The sequence below is a fragment of the Pteropus medius genome, unplaced genomic scaffold (assembly GCF_902729225.1).
Source record: "Pteropus medius unplaced genomic scaffold, Ma_sr-lr_union100, whole genome shotgun sequence".
Lineage (NCBI taxonomy): Eukaryota > Metazoa > Chordata > Mammalia > Chiroptera > Pteropodidae > Pteropus > Pteropus medius.
Window position 1 is genome coordinate 1,938,321 of NW_024356248.1, and position 21,751 is coordinate 1,960,071.

Genomic DNA, 21,751 nt, shown 5'->3' on the forward strand with positions numbered 1-21,751 from the left:
GAGTCAGAGGGCGGTCACCTCCTGCCCTCAGGGCTCGTGGGCCCCCACAGGCCACAGATGCCACCCCATCCTGGGGGAGGGACCGCTCCTCCAGATGATAATTGCATTTCCCTAATTATCTCCCTGTAACCAGGGCATGTATCCTCCTGAGACCTGTCCTGTTGCTCTGGTCTCAGAATTAACGATTTGGGGCCAGAAAAACACTGAGAGTCCTGGATCGATGTCCTTGCCCGGTTTCCCAACAAGGGAAGAGATGGGGGCACAAGTGGCCATCACCCCGCCTTGGCAATCAGGCCCTGGGAAGGGACACTTCACCCTGAGAGGCCCAGGGCCCTGCAGCTGGGGTGTCCAGGCCTTGACAAGCAGGCCAGCCCTAGAGACATGGCCAAGCTGGGTGAGCAGGTCCTTGGGTTCTTTGTCCGCAAATTCAGGGAGACTGCAGCCTGACACACTGAGTCACTGGCTGGCAGGGGTGTCTGGGCAGATTGGGATCTCTCTAAGGAAAGGCGCCAGTTAGAAGCCCAGTGTCTGAGGCCACAGGCTGTTGCTATCAGCCTGCAGGGCTGGAGGGAGGGAGGAACAGGTGTCCCAGCAAAGCCTTTCAGTGTCCTGGTACCCCAGGCACTGGAGGGCTCCTGCACTTAGAGGGAATTAATCACCTTGTAAAAGTTAAGGAGGGTGATTAGTCATCTTGTAAAGTGAAAAAGGTAGCGCCTTAATCAGGGCCCAGAGGCGTGGAAGCCTGGCCGCTCTTTCTGCTCTTCAGGAAGGAGCTGGAGAAGATAATTATCCCTCTGAGCTCCCGGCTGTAGGGCGGGGCGCTGGCAGCCTCTGCCAGGTGGCAGGCGGGGGACCCAGCACCTCTGCGCAGCAGCCTGTCCCTGCCCCTCCCCCTCCGTGGTGAGAGCACCTGCCATAGACCAGCTGTTTCAGAAGGGGACACAAAGGCCTGCTTTGGGAGCGGGGGGAAGATGGAGGCCTGAGGCGATCCCAGGAGACCGAGACCCGAAGACGAACCCTTTCTAGCAGCCCAGACTGGTACCACTGCGTCTGGTGCCCCACCGGGAACTGGACTCAGAATGGCCCACTTCCTCCCCACCAGAGCTCTACGTGGAAGGGGTGTCCAGTGCCATCCACACAGGCAGCAACAGGCTCAGGGCGGGGTCAGGGACTTGCTCAAGGTCACAGTGACAGCGCGGAGCTGATGCACACCCAGATCGGTTTGTTCCTGAGGCAGGGTGGGCTGCAGTTTCAGCCAGGGTGGCAGGGGACTGGCTCCACGTTCCCCCGTGACACGCACACTGGATTTCTACTGAAGGCGCTGGGGGTGAGGTTCTGCACCTCAGAAAGGCTTGGGAACCGAAGCGCTATGTCCCGCTGCCATGCACGACGACAGTCCCAAAGGCAGCAGTGACAGCAGTGACAGCTCACCCTGGGGAAGCACTTTATAACCTCCAGAGGCCAGGACCAAACATTCCGAGCGTGGTCAAACAGATTCAGGGGGTTCGTCTGTAGACCCGGAGTGGTGGTGGGGTTCTCGGGAGGAAGGGGGTGCAACCCGAGAAGAGGGGCTGTCTGGAGAGCCGCGGGGGACTCACGGTGCAACAGGGGGTTTGCTCAGGTCATTCCAGCAGGAGAGAGGGACCGGGGACGGGACGGGGCGGGGTGGGGGCGGTGCTGACTCACCGAGTTCTTGAGGTCGAGGTACTTGGTGTTTCTCGTCACTGGCATCCCCGACAAAAAGGCCAAGATGTCGTTGTTGGCCTGTAAAACAGGCATGTGAGGGTGGCCGCCCCAGGCCTAGCTGCATGGCTGGGAAAGGGGGTCTGGGCACCCAGCTCTGCACCCCGCCTGCTTCACGAGGGCCTGCGAGCCCAAAGGAGCGAGTGGCGTCTGGCTCTCCGTGACCCAGCCGGTTTCCCAAAAGCCAAGATCTCCTCTTATTTCCAGTTGCTCCCCTTCCACTCGGAGCATCGCCCCAGGAAGCTCCTCGCCCAGGCCTCGGTCGGGGCGGGGGCTGGGAATGCATCTTGCAGAAGACACTGGGACACCCAGGCTGGGACTGGTGTGTGGGCGGGGCTGGGGAGGAGGGGGATGGAGGGGCAAGTGCCCGAGGCCGAAGCCCGAGCTGTGGCATTCATTAGCCCCTGTGCTTAGAATCTCTTGCAGCAGCCCGGGAAGCAGGCAACGTGGCCCAGCAGATGGAAGTCACTCAAGTAAGAGCCACAGTGGTGGCTGCAGAAATAGGGGCAGAGCGAACATCAAGGGGCGACCTCCAGGGACCCAAGAGGGTGTGTGGAATCCCGGGAGCAGCAGCAGCAGCAGCAGCAGGGGCGGCAGCCAGAGGCCCGGGCAGAGGGGGTTGCAGGGAGGCCGCCTGGAGGAGGGCCGGGCGCCCACCTCGTCCAGCACGGCGTTGCGCTTGGCTCGCTGTCGCTGCCGGAGCAGCACCAGGCCAGCGATGATGTCAGACGGCACGATGTCCAGGTCCCGGAAAAACTCGGCAAAGAGGTAGGCGATTTCCGAGTAGGCGTCCTACGAGGTCCAGGGAGGCGGGAGGCAGTGGGGGGCAGCGGAAGAGAGGACGAGAGACCGGGCGTGAATCCCCAGGGGCTGGGTGTCTGCTCTGGGCCCAGGGGCACCCTGGCCCGACCCCCTGCGGCCCTCTGCAGCATGAGCCTGAGGGCCTTTGTCCTTGGGTCCTGGGCCCTGCGGACCTGGCAGGAGCTGTCGCAGCCACTGACCCTTCTCCATGTCCACCTCCCGGCCCTCCTCTGTCCTCGGAGCTCCTAGGGCACTCACCGTCTAGCACGCACAGATGCCAAGTGGAGCCATTTCCTGCTCTTTCCCCAGACACTAGGAATGGCATCAAGGCCTGCTCAGCCCGCTGGTCTCTTCTCCGGCCTTTCTCTCTAACAGAGAAGCCAAAACTAAGCTCCTGGCTGCCTCCTCCTCCCTCTGAATCTCTTCCCACCTCCTGCCCACAGTTGCGGGCTCAGAAACCCCCACCATGTGCCTGGAGAAGGGTGTGATGCTGGGCCAGGGGCCCCTCTGGCTTCCCTGCAAACCCTGTCCTCAGGACAGCCCCGCTGGCCCCTGTGCTCTGAGTCCTCCCTGCTCACACAGAGCTGGAGTCTGGACCCTGGTCCCTAACCTGTTAGCGGGGGCTGTGGTGGGAACAAACTCATGGCAACTCATCCTCTTGCTGGGTTTCACCCTTGAGTGTGTCTGGCACTTGTTCAGAGAGGAAAAATCGCGGATTGCAAACTCAAATGCCTAATGGGGCCAAACAGAGCCAGCCACTACTCAGTTCCAGCTGACCGGGCTTGTGAGGGACTGAAGATGCCAGACGCAGAAATTTGGAAGTTTACATGAATGCCCCTGATTTTTAAATGTTGGCATCCAATTCGAGTTTTTAAGCAACACAGGAAAGGCTGAACAAAACGTACTCTGGACTTGACCTGACCCCTGCCCGCCCCTGCCTCCCAACCCAAGATGTTCTGCCTTTCACCAGGCTCCGACACCAGCCCTGACTCTTCTGAGCCCCCAGAAGGGGTGGGCATGCTCTCCACGGGCCCTGGCAGGCCTAGCGCCCCGTCTGCCTGGGGACTGCTCCCTGCCCTCTGCATGGCCTGCCTGGGGACCAGGCCCTGGGCCGTGACCCCTCAGACCCTCTCGGCCTGTGGGGGTGCTCCCCACCCACCAGGGATCCTTTCGGAGGGCTTTCTCACACTTGATCACTCACTCTACAGCTCACCAGGAGCCGCCGGTGGGAAGGAGCCACTCGAGACTTCCGGTGGCTTCCATGAAAGGCTCAGGGAGCCTTTCTCCCTTGCTCCCTTGCTCCCTGGCTCAGGGAGGAGTGCCTTTTTGACCTCACTGACTCTGCCACTAACTAGCTGTGCGGCACTGAGCAAGTCACCCCACCTCTCTGGGCCTCAGCGGCCAGATCTGCAAAATGAGGGATGGGACTAGATGATCTCTAAGGGTCCTGCCAGTGCTGGGAGCTCACCTCCAGGACCCCGAGGGCCCTCCCCTCCTCCAAAGGGCCACCCATGGCCGACCCCTCTCTCCTGCGGCCCCCTGGGACCGCAGAGTCCGGTCCTCTGGTTATTCCTCAGGGCACCGGCATGGAAGGACCACACTAAGCACTTTACAGCCCCGCTTGATCTTCCAGAGTAACTTACAGCTGGTGATACGCTGCTTTTCCTTGTCTTGGCCCTGATTTTTGAGTATCCCTTCTCCTAAACTAGACTTTGAGTTCCAAGGGGGTCACTGAAAGGTCTTCAGATCTTTCTGTTCCCTTGACAAAGCAAGGGGTCATCATATGCTAGAGGGAATCGGTCAGTGAATAACAGGTCCTCCTATGAGTCGGCTGTCACCTGGCTCCTGCTCAAAACCCAGCTCCCTCCTAGCAGCCCTGCCTGCCCGGCTCTGCCAAGGAGCGAAGGGTCCCGAGTTGTTGACAGAGGGATGTGAGCCCGAGGGACGCGACCTCCTGGCACTCACTGACTGCGAGTCCTTTGTCCGCGTGCAGCAGAGAAACACCTTGAGCCGACGTGACCAGCTGGTGGCCTGACCCTCCTCCAAGCGATGCCTGAAAAGGGAAGAGTTGGTAAGTGTGAGGTCACACGGCTGGACCAGAAGAGCCAGGAGCAGACATTATGGAAACAGGGCGGCCTGTTCCCAGGACCCCACCAAAGGGCTCCCTGATGGGAGGTCCAGGGGAGAATAGACCCAGCCAAAGCTGGGTGGCCAGTGACCTGGTTGCCAAGACCAGGACCCAGGCACCCAGCTTTTGCAGACTGAACACCAGCATGCCCTGGGGGCTTCGGAGCTGGGGGCCCAAAGATGCTCGGTGGCTCAGCATTCCAAGGGCTCAAACCAAGAGCCCTGGTCGTGGCTGCAGGGTCCCAGGCCTTCTCTGCCAACTTGTTCCAAGGCCTGGGGCAAACTTGCCACACAGAGCTGCTTCCCCTCAAAAGGACTTCAGATACTCCAGATACTCACATTCTCTGTACCCAGGGGAAGTTTAAGGCTCAAGGAGGCTCTGGTTTTGCCAGCTCTTGGATCTGTCACATTAGAGGGAGGGGGTCCCCAGCTTCATCTGTATGGCTGGGCCCTGGCCATCCCCACCCCCACGCCCAGCCCCTGTGAGTCTGGCTGTTCTGATGGGGAGTCAGGTATCCAGGAGTCTGCACCCCAAGGCTGAGCAATTGGCCAGTTATCCATGGAGGCCCTTCCGATGCTGGGTGCCCAGAAGTAGGTGTGTTTTGGACATTAAGATAACAGCTCAAACATTAAAAATGTTCATTTCCAGACTGAGCAGAAGGGGCTGGCGTGGTTTCGTGACACGTGCCCTCCTGCTAGCCCCGTCAGAGCCTGAGGCGGGGTGGTCAGGAGGGGAAGCCATGGGTGGCTCTGAATGCATGCAAGGCACTTAGCATCCATCAGGGGTGACGGGCCGGGCCCTCCTTCTCGAGCCTCTTGGTAAAGGTCGCTTTCTGCTCCCAACCCTGGTTCCACAAGGCCAGGGAAGGACACAGGAAAGGGCGGAAGGGAACTGCTGCTTCTGGGACCTGCTGCCCTAAGGGACTTGGGCAGGCTTACGTCCTAAGCCACAGTCCCACCTGCTGGGGGCTTGATGAAGTGATAGCATGCTGGCCAAGCTGGGCTCCCAGAACATCATGGGTTTTTTTTAACCCTTTCTAACCTAATGGGGTTTTCAAATGTTCAAAGAGAATTTCCCACTGGGCCGCTGGCCTGATGGACGGGCAGACTGTATACAGTACTGAAGTACCCACTGTGCCCACCAGGGGGCAGATGGAGACAGTAACAGGTTTGGCCTAAAGCTTAAGTTAGGTCACCGAGACGAGACCAAAACGGAGAGAAATAGTAAATCTGGACAGAAAAAGTTCACAGAGTCAGCACCCCTCTGCCGTGGGGCTCACTGAGGGAGGGCAGACACTCCTTCTGCAAAGATCCATGTCAAGACTCTCAGGGAGTAGTGCTGGGAATAACCCACACCTTCCAACCCCCACCAGATGTCACTGGAAGGAGAAACGGGCCGAGGACTTAAACAGCTTCCTGATTTCTAGAAACTAAATGAGCCTGTCAGTGAGACACAGCACGGCTTGTGTGCATCCCAAACCTGGAAGTGGATGAAGGGTCGGCTGACTTGAAAATGTCCTCGTTAGAAAAACTGTCTGTGGGTTTCAAGTGGAGGGAGGGTGAGTAGAGAAGGGCCGTCGAGGGGGTCACACTAACGGAGCCGTGGCCATGCAGCCCTCGCGAGCCCCGCCCTGCAGCTGGAGAAACCGTAACAGGTCAGGACCTGTGAGCTCTGAGGCCTCTTACTCACCCACATAGGCCCGGAAATCACAGGAAGACTTTCTAATTAAAATGACAGCCACTGCCAACCCTCAGCTGCAAAGGCGTTGGTAGCCCTGGGCCCCAAAGGCAATTACTCAGAGTCAGGGAGGGGAGATTTTTTTTTCCCCCAGGGTCCCAGGAGCCCAGAAACCAGGTCAGGTGGGGGCCCGTGCTCAGAGTGAGCCAAATGGGACGAGTGGTTGCAGCCAGCTGTGCCGGGAGGAAGAATGGGCTCCCAGGCTCTGGCTCCAAGACCTGGCATTTTAGGCTGGGAAGTGGCCAGCCCAGGCGTGGGTGTGGCTCTGGCCACAGTGAGGAGCTGACGTGGAGGGCCTGAGCAGACCGGGGGAGGCCAAGCAGGGTGGGTGGGGAGATTCCTGCTGGGCATGGAGGCCTGGGTGACCACTCCTCTGGTTGAGGGCTCCTGAGCCCACTGCCCTGGGCTGGAGTTCCGCAGCCCACCAACTCGACCTGGGGCAAGTGACCTGCCTCTCTGGGATGCTGACTCCCATCTGCAGAATGGGTCTCACGGCTGCAGGGTTGGCAGGAGGATTAAACAGATCAGTGGGAGACGGCGCTCAGGGCAAGGCCTCTCAGCAGCAGCTCAGTCAACAGGCGTTACTGCGACCCGCCCTGGAAACCCCCTCTCTTTTATTCAATAAACAGGAATTACTATGACCCTGAGTGCCCTCCCTCATTTTCTCTGCCATGGCACGGCCTTCCCCTTTCTTGAAAACATTGTGTAAAACTTACCTCCTCCAGGGAGCCTTCCTTGATTAACCTCCTCAGCCCCCTTAGTCCTAGAGTCAGCCTAGCCTAGTGGTTAAGAGCAATGGCTCTAAAGCCAGACTACCTTGATCCCTGCCCCGTCAAGTACCAGCTGTGTCTGTCACCTCAGCCAAGTCGTGTAACCTCTCTGGGCCCCTGTTTCTTCATGTGTATCATGGGGACAATGGTAAGAGCTACCTCACGGATCTACTGTTAGTTAATATACACAGTGACTGGCTCAACTAACACGCATCTCCTGCTATTACTGTCGTCATTATTGGCATTGGCCTTGAAGACGAGGACAGCAATAGTTACTGAACCCAGGTGCGAGCGTCGTGTTAACCACTCTGCACGTATTATCTAAGGTAAATCTCATAACGGCGGCATGAGGCAGGACTTGCCGTTATTCCCACTTTACAGACCAGGACACTGAGGCAGGGGGAGGCTAAGCCTTGGACCAATGCCCGCGCCTCACACACAGGCTGAGATGTAGTTTGGGCGATGTGCAGCCAGCCTTGCCTGCCTGTCAGCGAATCTCGCAGGGGACCGCCCACCACCCAGCCGACTGACCGCAGGTTGTAGGTACGCAGGTTGCGCTGCCTCCTCTTGGTGGCCCTCAGCTTGACGAAGGTGCGGCCAGTGGGGTCAAAGACGCAGAGGACGGTGATGCAGACACTCAGGATGACCACCCAGTTGCAGACGACCATCCCTGTGGGGGCAGCAGTAAGAAGCGGGAGTTGGAGGTCCTGGGGACACCTCCCTGGCTCGACAGCCCCGAAGGAAGGGGCGCTGGAGTCTCCCTGCCCACGACTGTTTCTGGCACCCAACAGCAGGGTGCAGCCGCCCCTGGCCCCTGGCCCCTGGCCCCGACCACGTGGTCGCCCCCTCGCTGAGCCACGACCTTGGCCAAGGCCCAGCCTTGGCACAGAGCAGGCGGCTCTGTAGGTTTCCATGAGATGCTGAGGGGCCCTCAACTGTTGCCCTGGACAGCCCTATGCCTGCTCCTGCACCCTCAGTCCAGAGTCCCCTGAGGTAGGTGGCAGACCACAAGAATGGAGGCCAGCCAAGCTGCCAGGTGCCCTTACAGAAACTTTCCCTCTGGTGGTGCCTGAGCTTCCTCTTCTCCAAACCGATTCCGTCCCTTCTACCCCAAGGGCTGGCTGACATACCGAGGGTGACGTTCTTGGCAGTGAGGTCGTTGCAGGAGGTGTAGTACTGAGTGAGCCAGACGATGCCCACGATGGCGTAGATGAACTCGATCACCAGGATGGCTGTAAGGAGAGCGGGCGCTGGCTGAAGGACGGCCGCCGACTGCCGCCTGCCGCTGGGAAGGGCCCTGGAACCTCGGCCCGGCCCCTCCTACCGCAGGGCCTCCGCCGCTCAGCAGCAGGGGCATCAGACCCGCCTCGTGGAGGAGAGGGCTCAAGGAGCGCAGCTGTCTCCCCAACTCCACCCTTTCGTAATGCGCCCGCCGGCCCCAAAACCTCCCTGAGAAGGTGCCTGGAAAGGCTGACGATGAACAATCGTTTCAGGATTTTAGAGTTATACCCACGGACTGTGGAATCAGACGCATCTTAGGCAAGTTAGCTAACCTCTCTCAGCCTCTGTTTCCTCATCTGTAAAATGGGGTGACAATGTCTACATTCCATTATTGTGCGAGAATCACATGAGAGGGTGTCCCTTTCAGGGCTTCTGGCACTTGAGTCAGGAAGAAGGAGGGGCCCCTCGTGGCCGGCTGCTCAAGCACCCTGCTCAGTGGGGCCAGAGCACTGAGCTCAAGGCTGAGCCAAGATGGGGTGGGGATTCGGCCTCCCCTCCCCCATCCACCGGCAGCACAGTGTGTTAGCTGAGAGCCAGACAGCCCGGGTTCAGATCTCAGCTCTGACACTCGCACCCTGGCTGTGTGACCTTGAGGACACGGATTCAGCTCCCTGGGCTCAGTGCTGTCCATAGATGCACAAGGGAGCCATCAGGGAAGCCCAGGAGGACTCAGGCTGGCCCTCCTGGGAGTGGGTTCAGGTCCCTGAGGGCTTCCCAGGACAGGGCTGTTTGTGAGGGGCCACACAGAAGCTAAAAAGGTGCGCGTGGCCCAGAACAGGTGTCTGCGAAGGCCACAGAGTAAATATTTCAGACTCTGTGGGTCGCACGCTCCGTCATAGCTACTCAGCTCTGCTTTCGTCACACAAAAGCAACCAGAGACAGGACGGACATAAACCAATGAGTGTGGCCAGGCTCCATTTAAACTTTATTTACAAAAATAGGCATCGGGCTAGATTTGGCCCCCGGGGCCGCAGTCTGCCTGCCGCTGGTCTAGAAAGTAAACCAGTAAGCCTGCTGGTTCGCCGCGGGCCGGCGGCGCTGGCTCAGGGCATGGCCCACTGCGCGTGCCCATCAAATGTTGGCGGAAGGCGCGACGGCGCACAGGTGGAGGGCGGGGGTGGGCGTGGCCTGAGCAGACCCCCCGAGGCGGGCGGCCCTTACCCAGGCGCACGTAGAGCACGTACTGCATGGACTCGCGGGGCTCCGTGTACAGGATGCCCCCCCGCATGCTCAGCCAGATGATGGCCATCTCGGCGATCATGCAGCTCAGCAGGATGCCCAGGTAGCCGCGGCCGTGGTCCACCAGGTTCAGGGAGCAGGCCTCGTGCGGGTTGTAGACCAGGCCGAAGAGCACCACGGACAGGATCACAAACCTATAGGGGACACGCACGTGAGAGGAGCCAGCAGCCCGTGCCCCTCCCACAGCCCGGCCCAGCCTGGACCCAGCGGTATAGGGCCACTGTCCACCTGGCAGCGAGTGCCTCCGAGGACACGGATGGCCAGGGACAGGAAGCAAGAGCTGGGAGCCCAGCTGCCAGCAGTGGGGAGACAGCAGCGGCAGCTTTGCCCAGTGCTGGGCTCAGGTCCGGCGGCGGCCAGGTGAGGTCCCTGGGCTCCACCTGGGAATCGCCTAAGGGTTTGTATGTTTCAGGCACCGCCTGCTGGGAGCTGGGAGCACGACAGACAGGGTCAGGACAGATGGCTGGAAAGACTCCGTGTAGCTTTTCTCCTCAAACCCGGGCGGGTGGCGTGGCTCCAAGACTCACCAGGTGGTATGCAGGAGGAAGAGGAAGATGGCCGGCAGGACGAGGTCATCGCTGCCCACAGACCAGCGCCGCCGGAACACCACGATCCCGGGCATGGCTGGCGGCTCTGAGGAGGCTCAGCGGGCCTGGCGCTCACCTCCTGCAAAAAAGCAGAGAACCCTGTGGCTGGCTGGGCCACCATGGTGCCCAGGACCACCGCACCTGGCCAGGTATACCCAGCAACACAGGCATCTCTCCCTGTTCCCACAGCCCAGAGGCTTCCAGGTTACCGGAAATGCTGACCCAATCTTGGGCAGGACCCACCTCCGCCCTACCCGCTTCCCAAAGCCCACATAAGGGACTTTAGCAGTGAGACCCTGGCTTCGGCCTCACCCCTGAGGTTTCTCCAGCCCCTAAGACTGGCACTGGCCCCTTGGGATTGGCTCTGCCTGGGGTTACCCCGACAGTAACTGCTCAGCTCCACCGAAGGCCTGGGCTCACTCCCTGCCTCCCCTACATGGGATCAGGGGAGCTCCCCCAGCCCTCCTTCTGCCTTTCTTCAAAGAGACCTGGCCTAGTACACACAGTCCTTGGGGTGGGGTGGAGGCTTCCCAGACCAAGCATGAACCTGACCCCACCCCCACTGCCCCACTGCACAAGCAGGGCAGGGCAGCTGGAAGTTTGAAGGCCTGGAGCCAGCTCGGGGTGAGGGCACGGCCCGTATGGAAGGGAGAGTGCCCGGCCCATAGCAGGTGCTTAGTAAATATTTATTGAATTAGGTCTGCAGTTTCTCGCTTTGCTAGAACCCAAAGAGCATGCTTTGACTTGGTTTTGCACCCACCCGACAGAATTCCCAGCCACAGCTACTCCTCTTGGTAGGGAAGAACACGGTTGAGATCCAGGATCAAGAGCATGGCTGGGGTACCCAGCCCCCCTGCTAGAAGGGCAGTAGGTGAGCCCCACAGCCTCACCCGCCCTCGCGGTAGCCACAGCTCCCACACCCACCGTAAACCAAGAAGCCTTCGCTGCCCAGTTCCCGACTCTCTGAAGTCACAGAGTTCGAATTAGCCACAGGCAAGCTCAGCGAAGAGTGTCCAGGAATCGGGAGTCTCACTCCCTAGAGCCCAGGGAACAAGGGGAGTGGAGCGGGCTGGGAGGCCCCCACAGGGGTTTGGTCCAGAGACCCCAGTGAGGGGCTCCAGGGCCAGGCCTACGCTGAACTGTGCATAGAAGACCCTGCTGTGGAGGGCCGGGAGCCCTACTGGTGGGCGGCTGTCCCCAGGCTGGCAGAGGCTTACATGGCACCTGGTCCAGGGGCAGGTGGCAAGTCCTCCTCTCCCTGTGATGGCTCCAGGGAACACGAGTATCCACAGAGACCGGCATCATTCAGGAAGGGAGTGGGCAAGGCTCCCCCCGCTGGTGGGCACAGCCCTCGGGGTGGGCCAGGGGCCGGCCAGCACGCCCAGCCCGGCCTGTCTCCACCTCCCTCTCCCTGCTGCAGCCACTTCATCTAGCCGCTGCCGGGCAGCTCCGGGCGAGCTGGTGGCCTGGCGGGCGGGCTGGCGGGCTAGCCTGCCGGGGTCGTGCCTCCTCCTCCCCCCACCCTCAGGAAGTGACATCATCCCACTCTCTCTCCGAGGAGGAGTCGGAGCATGGATGCGGGAAGCAGGGACGGATGGCGAGCACAGGAGCCGCGTGGTGTGGTGGCCGGGGCTGAGGGTGTGTCTGTGACAAGTGACTGACAGTGTCAGCTTCAGCTAGAGAGGATGGGACGGGAGGGGCTGGGGCCCGGTGAGTGGCAGGGGGGCTGGGGCAGGACAGAGCTGCCAACGGCTGGGGTTTTGTCACCCGTTCTCTGCCGCCCCTCCCTGTCTCCATGTGGCTTTCAGAGGGTAAGGTGGGGCGTAGGGGCCACCTCTCATGACAAAAGTGACTAAGAGGTCGGGGGCCAGCACAGTCCCAGCAGGTGCTGTAGCTCCGTCTCCTGTGCTAACCAGGCCAGACTCTGGCAAAGCGGAGCGCCAGCCCCTTGGTAGGCAAGAACCCTGCCCATCAGCAGCCCAAGACGTCTGGTTCTCAGGTGGGCCCCAGGGGAGGCCCTCCCAATCGCCTCTCGCCCTTGCCCTCGCCCTCGCCTCCTGGAGTCTAGAATGGTGAACACATACCATTCACGCATCCTCCTCAAACTCACACGCAGCACCCCCATGCACAAGGCCCTGCTGGAGAAGTGGGGCCAGCCCAGCCCCCCGCCCTCAGAGGTGGCTGAAGATCTGTCAAGACCCTGGAGTGATGTGGCCGGTGGTAGCCTCTGCCCGTAGCCTGAGGCCGACAGCCGTCGTCAGTACCAGTGCCCATCTAGCTCGTGTGGACCCCAGTGGGGTCCCAGTGCCCCTCCAGCCTGGGCCCGGGACGCAGAACCCCAGGCACAGTGCTGGGAGTCTAGGCTGCCTGGCTTTGAACCCAGGATCCACCACCCACCGATGTGTGACTTACTAGTTGTGCCTCAGTTTCCTCATCTGTAAAATGTCGATTATCCCCATCTGCTAAAGCTCTGGCGAGGACCACATGGGAGAACTCTCAGAGGCCCTAGCTGTTCTGGTTAACGCCGGTGCCGGTCTTAGGGTCTTCGCAGAGGGAAGGCTCATGAACCCCTCCCCGCCTGGGCTGGTGGATTTTCCAGCTGGTCACCAACAGGTCACGGTCTGGGGTGCATGTGACAAGAGCCTGTGCTGGTGCTGGGCGGAGGATGGGACAACTCCAGTCCATGCGGATTCATAAATCTCAGGGCTGCTATTTTTAAGGGCCTGAAAGACGCCCTTTCTCTCAGGACCCCAGCCCTTCACAATGGGGGCCTGTTCCCCTGATACGGGTGTGATTTCATCTGGAGGAAATGTCTCAGGAGGGGGGAGGGCAGAGGGTGCTTCCTGGTGTGGGGCTGTTACAAAGCACCTCCCCTGGCTCTCCTACCCCGGGGCACAGGGTCGATGCCCTCCAACCTCCACGTGGGGAGGGGGGCACATGGCCTCCCCTTCCTTACCCCCGAGAGTGGGCATGGCACCTCCTCCAGCAGGGAGTAACAGGCATGAGGGTGGGGGTGGGCTCCCCATGCCTCTGGCTCTGCCCCCAGACCAAGCACTAATGAATGAGGTGCCCGGACCCCCTCACATGGATGAGGAGACTTGAGCAGTCCTAGGGGGCCCCTTTCTTCCCTCACCCACAAAACCCAAGTTCCTTGCTGATGATTCAGGCCCCTGGGCTAAGTATTAACCATTCTGGGAGTTCCTCTTTCTAAAAATGCAAAACTCTTCTTAAGAATGTACATGCTGTCGCCTACTTTAAAAATCTTCCTGGCTCCTTGTGGCCTGCAGGATGAAGTCCAAGCCCCTCAGGAAGTGGCTAAGGGCCTCCGTCATCATCGGGAGGCAGACTGTGCAACCTTGGGCAGGTGCCTAGCCCTCTCTGAGTCCCGGAGCAGATGATACGGCCCAACCCCTGGGGACAGACTCCAGCAACCCACCAGTGAATTCCTTCTGGCTGGAGAGGTGTTCCGGCCCCTTCTCATACTGCCCAACCGCCTTTCCTGATTCCCCCCCAAAACGTGCTGCTCCCTAAAATCACCTCATTGGGAAGTTCATGCTTTGTTTACCCTTGTTCCTCTGCCCGTCACAGCCCTCCCCATCTCTCTAGGCTCTCCCTGGAAACCCTCCCTGTCTGCCCCTGCCACCCCACCCTTCTCAGGCAGAACATGCCGCCCCCTTACGGGAGCCCGGGACCCCTCACTGCAGCGTCACCCTGGGCACACTTACAGTGAACCAGCTGATGCCTCGCTGCCCGTTCCTGCCCCAGCTCAACCCAGAGTCCCCGAGGGCCAGGCCTTGCAGTGTCCTTCACCTTCACACCACCCTTGTGCCCCTGGAGCGTGAGCACATCCAACCTTGAACACCGCCCCTCCCCTCATGAGCCGCCTCAGCTGCCCCGAACCACCGCCCCACCCCTGGAAGCAGCCCCAGCTCCCCTGAGGAAGCCCCTCCCCGTCATAAGGGCCCTCTTAGCTCACCCCCTTGGCTTTTTGGGAAACGACCCATCCCAGTGCTTCGGCTGCCCGCTCAGGGGACCATCTCCCCTCCTCTGGCCACCGTAACTGTCCTAAGGCTTCAGTGTCTTCATCTGCAGAACGGGGAGACCCTCGCCCCCTCAGAAGGCTGTATGGAGAACTGACTGGGATGACGTCATGAGAGGGTTTGCACAGGCCTCCTATCCGTGGTGGCCTCATATTCACAGAGCTGGCCTCATAGTCACAGAGCTTCTGAGGAGCTTTCTGGAGAATTCTCGGCAGGGGGATGGTGACAGGGTGCTGGGGTCTGCGCAGGTGCTGCTGCTGCCCACCACTGGCTGCAGCTGATGGGAAAGAGCTGGACTGAGCAGATACGAACCCTGACTGGGTGACGAGCCCCGCTGTGGGCCTCAGGGGGCTGGTGCCTAAAGTGCCCCAGGCTGGGACTCGTCCACTAATCCCAAGGTCCCTCTGGGCTTGGCTCTGGGAGCAGGTTTCAGGGAAGAGTCCCTCGGCAATGGGTCTCAGCTGACAGGTGCCAAGAGCTTCCGTGGGAGGAAGGAGGGTGTGGGCTGCTGCGTCCACTGACTGGATGGCCCAGCACAGAGTTCCAGCCATGTGGAAATGGGAGGTCACCTTGCTTGCCTGCAATGGGGCCAGGCCACCTGAGTCGGCCTGAAACTTGTGGCCATAGGGGATAGGATGATGTGCTGTGGGAGACCCGAACAGTGTCACCTCCAGCTTCTAGGTCAGCCCACCTGGCCAGAGGTAGCCTCTGGTATCTGGGCCCAGGGATGGGCTGGAGATTGAGCCTGAAGGGATGACAGTCAGGTCCAGGCCACAGGGATGTTTCTGACGTCAGCTGCACATCTTCTGTGTCCCAAGTCCTGGACTAATCACGTTCCATCTTCTCAGCAGTGATGTGGGCAACAGCATCACTCTCCACATGCTCTAAAAACGGACTATGTCTGAGCCCTGGCTGTGTGACCTTGGTCAAGTTACTTAATTTCTCTTTGCCTTAGGTCCTCACTTCTAAAACGAGGCTAAGAATAGTACCTGCTTCAGAACCGCCATGAGAGTTAAGTGAGTCATATACTTAAGACAGCACCTGTCACATAGTAAGTGCTCAGCACATGCTGGTTCTTCTATTATTGTTACTACTGACGAACGAGGAAACTGAGGCTCAGAGACTCTGCCCCAGTACCTCCAGAGAAGCAGGGGGCTGAGCAGGCAGGCGACAGAGGTCCTTCCTGCTGTCATCCAAAGCCTGCCTAACGTAGGAATGCCAATTAGAAGGGGCCTCAGAAAGAGTCCCAACACCCCCTTTTATGGGTGAGGAAACTGAGGTTGAGAAAGGCCTCAGAGGCTCCCAGCTTTCCCTGCTGACAGTCCGAGAGTCCCTGAGCGCCACCCCCACTTCACCTTCCTCCCGGCACACCCACTCAAACACCTCAAGAGACACTACCACTAACAGAGTGTCACCCCAGGGAGGCTGGGCTGAGATCCTCTCTTCCACTCCCTTGAAGATGCATAACCCTCTTGGAAGCTGGCAAAATCCACGTGAGCACCCTCACTGGGGATCAATCTGCGAGAAGGCAGTGGCCATTTGTACGGTTTCAGTCACCTGGGGCTGGTTCTCCACCGGCCTCGGGCAGGGTCCTCATCGCTCTGCAGCTTGGTTGGCAAAGGAGATACGCCTGTCTCAGACTCAAGCCCATCCGCCCTGGGCCTCCTGGGCCCCTACCTGCTGAGGCTGGTGACCAGGGCAGATCTAGCCACAGACTAGAGCTGCCAGTTCCAGACTAAGAGCAGTGTCCACAGGCCAGAGAGTCACTGCCCTCTTCCGAAGAATCAGGAGCAGACACCAATGGGAGGCTTGTCTTTCTGATAGTTGATATATATGTTACTATTTATCTGTATTCACCAAAAAAAAAAGAAAAAAAAAAAAAGGCTCAGTGTGCCTTGTAGGAACCACGAACAACGAAAAGGTAGAGTATAAATTGGAAAACGAACCTCAAAACAAAAGATAAGTAAATTAAGATAGAAGGTGGGGGGAGTCGTTGCACAGGTGCAAGATAGAAAGGCCCACACAGTCGCTACATGTAAAACTGGCATCCGACTCCAAACTTCCTGCTGGCCAGAGCAAAAAGGGAAACTGGGGTGTCCACAAGGGCTCTTTCAGCCCTGCGGGGAGCTCGGGTCCTTGCTGCCCCGGTGGAGAGCCCAGGGCTCCCGCCCCAGGAGGAATGCCATTCCGTGAAAAGGCTCTGAAACTGGAAGGTGCCCCAGAAAAGGTGACAGGGACGGGCACCGGCTGCCTGCTAGGCCCTCTCGGTCTGTCTGACTCCAAGTGTTTCTGTGCTGGGTGCTGGAGCCTGTCTAGTCCGGGGAGAGGGGGCACATCCGACAGGTGGAAGGGGACTGACCACAGTACAGCTGGGCCCGGGCAGCCTGTAGGGTGCGCATTGGCCCCAGAGGCCATCCTAGCTGGGGCGGGCTCACCAACCGGGCCCTTCTGGCCCAGCTGGGTGGGCAGATGGCTCCTGCTCTGTGTAGCGGTGTCCGGGCTGGGGTTCATTCCTAGCTCCTCCACTCCTTAGGTGCAGGGCTGGTAAGGGAGCTGGTCAGCCTCTCTGCTCACTTCTGAGGCTGAGAGCACATCATAGCTAGAATCATTTCTTGATGCTGCTGGGCAGTTTCAGAGTTCCAAGGTGATGGCGGGGAGGAGAGGTCAGCCCACCTGTAAGTTGGGGACAAAGCTGTAGCATTTGTCACTTGCTTATTACCATGTCCTGGGCCACATCTAAGCCCCTCACAAACATAACTTTCTCCTTAGACCCACTCAATGAGATAGGAACTGTCACTCGTATTTTACAGATGAGGTGAAGTGACTTGCCCCAGATCACACAGCCTGCTACATGTCGCTTCTGAGGAGTAGGATTCAGATAAGGCCTGTTTCTGAACCTAGGAGCTGGCTTCAAACGTCCCCTGTTGAGTGGCGAGGCAAGGCCTCAGGGCCCACGAAGAGCTAGCTCTCTGGGTCCTTGTCACACCATGTGGGAGTGAGGGTATCGGCCACACTCTGTGGATGAGGAACACTGAGCCCGGGGTTGTTCCATCGTCTGCCTTGAGGTGAGCAGGCTGTGGAGCCAGCCAGGAGAGAGCCCAGAGCTAAAATGTGGGTCATCTTTACAGCCTCATCAGGCCACAGGGGCAGAGCTTTACGGATGAAGAAACTGAGGCTCAGAGAGACGCGCTATTTGCCCGAAGATCCCGAGACAAGGACGAGACAGAGCTGGGATCTCACGCAGCCTCCATGAGTTACTTGAAAGGAGAAAAGTCTGCCGTCAGTCCGACGCCTCGTTCCCACGCACACAGACACAAGCCCCACGTGTTCCCTCCTCCCTGAGCACCCTTCTCCCTCCCAGGTGTGCAGCCCCGCATGGAGGCTGGGCTCTGGGAGGCACGGGGAGGGGGAAGGCGGCGAGGGAGGTGATGGAGAGAAGGCATGTGTGGGCTGGGGGCCGCGTGTGCCACCAGCCTGTGCCCAGGCGTGCACCGCCCAAGTTAGGGGCCGAAAGCTGTTGCTTTTCTCACGTCAGCTGTGCCGGAGCAGAAGGCAGAGCCGAGCCCGCCCAGGGCCAGGCCGGATTTCAGCTCAAGATGGGTCCTCACATGCCCAGGCCCTGGGACCGCAATGACGTGCTGGGGCGGGGGCGGGGGCAGGAGGGGGGCACCACAAGCACTTGCCCCACCATCCTATTAGGGTGGCCTTGAAGGGCCGGGGAGGCGCCTCCTACGCTCCTCACTATAACCCTGTTCCCATGTTACAGATGGGGAAATTGAGGCTCCAAGAGGTCATTTAACCTACGAGGGCCACGGCAGGCCCGCAGCCAGGTTTCTCTTCCGTCTCTCCGCATCGGCGTGCTTGCTGGCTGGAGCCCCCTCCCCACAAAAGAGCACCCTGGGGGCCGGGCGCAGACCTCAGGGAAGAAGGCGAAAAGGAGCAGTGCCAACGGCTGGGGGCCACGCCTCCGGCCACCCTGGGCTAAACCCGGAAACAGCTCCAACGGTTACTCCGTCACCTGCTTATTTTTAAATAGTTCTTATGCAACATTTACTACATGCCGGATACTGTATCAAGCAGTTCACGAATATCACCGCCTTTCATCTTTCTAACAACCCTATGAGGTAAGTGCTATTCCTATCCCCACGTCATGGATGAGGAAACCGAGGCCCAGAGAAATTAAGTGACTTGTCCAAGGTCACTCAGCAAGTAAGCTGCAGGGCCAGATCTGGGCTCCCAGGCCCTCCCGAGGGGCACTCATCGGGATTCCATTTATCACGGAGGCTCCAGCTTCTCTTCTCACACTCATTATTTTCCACTCGTCTACAGCAGGCAGAACTTGCCATCTGCCACCGGCCCTGTCACTGATACCAGCCAGCTCCCTGGGAATCTACTGGGGCCTTTTGTTTCCTGCTAGTTGTACCAGGAGGGGGGTGGTGGCTGGCGCTGCAGGGCCGAGGGACCTTCCCTGGCAGCCAGGCCAGGCCCCCTCCCTTGGTCCTCCCTGAGGTGGGAGGTGTTCACACTAGGGCTCACCTAGTGGGCCTGGAACGCACCTGTTTCCAAAAATGGAAGGGGTTCCCCAGGCTCTGGCCAGGCCAGGTTTTGTTTTCGAATTCCTCCTTGCTGACTCTTTAATTTTCCTGAAACTAAGAGTGGACCCTTGCTCCACAGTCATTCTGGTGCCCTGGAGCAGCCCTGAGGGGTGGGCTCAGCTGGCCTCCTGATAGGCACTGCCCAGCAGCCTGGGTCTCCAAGCCCCGGGCCCTTTTGTCCTGCCCGCCTGAGGAGGACAAGGGCAGGGGACACCCATGCCAGGTTCATCTATCTGGATCGAGTACTTCTATGCCACCCCTGTGCTCACGTCCCCTCGTGCCCTGACATGTCCTTACCCTGCTCTGCCCAGGAACACCCCCTCTCGCCGAGGTGGTGGCCACCCAGTGAGCCCAGCGCTGCCTTTCCTGGGCCCTGGAGTGGGGCAACTCTGGGTTTGAATCTTGGTTCTGTCATTTCCTGTCGTCTGTGACCTTCACTTCTCTGAGCCTTAGGTTCCTCATCTGCAAAATGGGATGATGAAGGTACCCGCTTCACAGAGTCACGGGAAGTAAATGAAACAAGCACACTGAACACTCAGCTCACAGAAAGTTTTAGTTTCCATCATTATTATTTATTAATCACCTCTCCCGAGATGCTCAGATCATTCGCTTGCTGCACCGAGTCCCTGCCCCCAAGGTGTGGCGGGGCGCCAATCTCTCTGTGATCTAAGTCAACCCTCTCACACAGAAAGGCCCTTCTCCTCACCCCTGGTGACCAGGCTGACCCACACCTACCCTCACCCTGGCCAATGCGCAGTGCCCTGACCTATCTTCTCAGGCAGGGGTAGCAGCATCTCCTAGGAGCCTGCCTGCCCAGGGCTTTGCTGGCCCTGCCTCCCTAATGCACGATGAGCCAGCGAGATGGGAATCACCTTCCCACAGGTCGGCTGGGACTATGGAGCTCAGCCCAGGGCCACACCTGTGCTCCTGCTGAAATGCCCCACATCCATCTGTGTCTCGGAGTTTCGGGGTGTCTACTGCAGGCTCATGCCCACCTCCACAGCCAGCATCCTACAACCCGCCCCACCCCCACTCCCCAGCCCCAGCCTCCCCCAGAGCCTCTGCGCTCCTGCAAGCCACTTGCTGGGAGCCCCCCACCAGGCAGTTCATCTGCAGTGCTCGGCAGCTTCTCAGAGCTTCCTCGGCAAAGGCTCCCGCCCTGGTGCTGGCAACACCTCCTAGAGAAATTAGCACCTTACACTTCATTAGGAGCCCCCTAACGAGGCCGTTAATGAGGATGCTAAGTGGGCACACCTAGCCTGACACCTCTCCCACCCCCACGCCCAGCGTACCCTGTGCCACCAAGGTCCTGTCCTGTCGGGCCTCCTGAGGATGTGGGTCGGGCCTCAGGGTCTGGCCTGCATCGGGGGAAACGCCTCCAACTCTGGGAGGCTGCCTGGGCCACAGGTCCACAGAGCGGCCGCCTCCCTGGGCAGTGTGGTCATCTAGGGCACAGGTCCGCCGCTCGCTATTGAGTTTCACTTTGACCATTCCCTGGGCATCACAGAAGCGGGCAGGGATCAAGTGACCACGTAAAAGGAGCTCTTTCCCAGGGGAGGTCAGTAGAGTTCCCGCATGTGACAGGAAGGGCCGACATCCCCTGCCCCAACAGAGCACGGGTGGAGGTTGGCGTGTGCCACCCCCCACTGTGGCCCTCCTCTCCTGCACCCAATGAGGGGGTGTCAGTGCTCTTCAAAGTGGGTTTCTGGGGACTCTCAGGGATCCCCAGATGAGGGGAGGAAGTCATAGCAGGCTGGGGCTGGCAGGTGATGCCAGGCAGAGCAGCCTTCAGCTGTTCTACACGTTGGATTCCTTGTAACATCGTGTTTGAACTAAACAGTTTCCGAGCTCAAAAATGTTTGAGATACCGGACAGGATGACCTCTTGGGTCCATTCTGGCCTTGACTTTTAGAGTTCCACCTGCTGTTCTGGTTCAGGTTGGCTGAGGCGAGAGCCTTGGAGCTCTGGGCAGGAGCCCCCAGCTAGTTCAGCCATCATGCATGTCAAGGGCGAAGGGGTCACAGAAAACATGAAGCCAGGAGTTCGGAGACCAGGGCCCATAGCTGTCTCTTTTGTCCCTCAGGCCACCCAACTCCCTCCCACCTCCCTGGGCATGACAGAGCTGGACCTAAGCACAAGTGACCACAGACCTCCAAGAAGGGGGCTCAGAGGCCCTCGGCTACTGGGTGGAGGACAGTACAGACCCAGCTCTGGTCCCAGTGCCTCTGTTCACTCACAGGTCCACAGAGCCACGACCTTCCAAGTACAATGCAGAGGCTGCTTCCCAGGATGAATCAGCTACTGCTTCCTCGTCTAGAAAAGGGGATAGTGATGACCGTGGGGCTGCTGTGAGGACAAAGTGGGTTCCAAGCTGTCAAGTGCTGAGAGCCGGGGTGGGGGGGCGCTCAGAAGCATTAGCTCCAAGTACACACAGTTCATAATTTCAATTAAATAAACCCCCTCCTCAAAAGCATACTATGGCTCCTAAATGCCTTTTACATAAGATTAAAACTCCCAGCCATTGGCAGCAAAGCTCTCCAGCAATCACCCCCGCCAGCGGGCTAGTCCACTTCCCATCTAGTCTCCCACCTGTTCACCAGAGCGAGACTGGGCCCGGGGCTTCCTCCTCTCCAGGTGGCCCGCTCGCTCCAGGGGCTCCTCCCAGGCGCAGCTCGGGCCAGTGGGCCTTAAACGCCCACCCTGGTTGACCAGCCTCCCTTCCTGCGGACTCCTGGTACACCTGCCTCGCCTGTTACGTGGAGGCCCCCAAGGAGAAAGGCCAGGGTGGGTGGGGGTAGGAACAGAGATTGAAAATGAGGGGAACTCAGGA

At 59.4% G+C, this 21,751-nt stretch overlaps 1 protein-coding gene across 6 annotated transcripts in view; it reads right to left on the reverse strand.

Annotated features, from left to right (window-relative positions):
* Nucleotides 1-21,751, reverse strand: part of DAGLA (diacylglycerol lipase alpha) — a 61,524-nt gene that overhangs the window by 14,690 nt on the left and 25,083 nt on the right. The window contains exons 1-9 of one of the 6 annotated variants that reach the window (XM_039860022.1): nucleotides 12,699-13,835; nucleotides 10,227-10,365; nucleotides 9,622-9,833; nucleotides 8,733-8,756; nucleotides 8,310-8,411; nucleotides 7,711-7,849; nucleotides 4,510-4,597; nucleotides 2,401-2,535; nucleotides 1,687-1,764 (exon numbers count right to left, since the gene is read on the reverse strand). In XM_039860022.1, the coding sequence (XP_039715956.1) occupies nucleotides 1,687-1,764; nucleotides 2,401-2,535; nucleotides 4,510-4,597; nucleotides 7,711-7,849; nucleotides 8,310-8,411; nucleotides 8,733-8,756; nucleotides 9,622-9,833; nucleotides 10,227-10,321 (873 nt within the window). In that variant the 5' untranslated portion in view covers nucleotides 10,322-10,365; nucleotides 12,699-13,835. Of the gene's footprint in view, nucleotides 1-1,686; nucleotides 1,765-2,400; nucleotides 2,536-4,509; nucleotides 4,598-7,710; nucleotides 7,850-8,309; nucleotides 8,412-8,732; nucleotides 8,757-9,621; nucleotides 9,834-10,226; nucleotides 10,366-11,046; nucleotides 11,148-11,503; nucleotides 12,256-12,698; nucleotides 13,836-21,751 lie in introns of those variants that run through there. The other 5 variants (XM_039860024.1, XM_039860021.1, XM_039860025.1 and 2 more) reach the window with 5 other exon arrangements.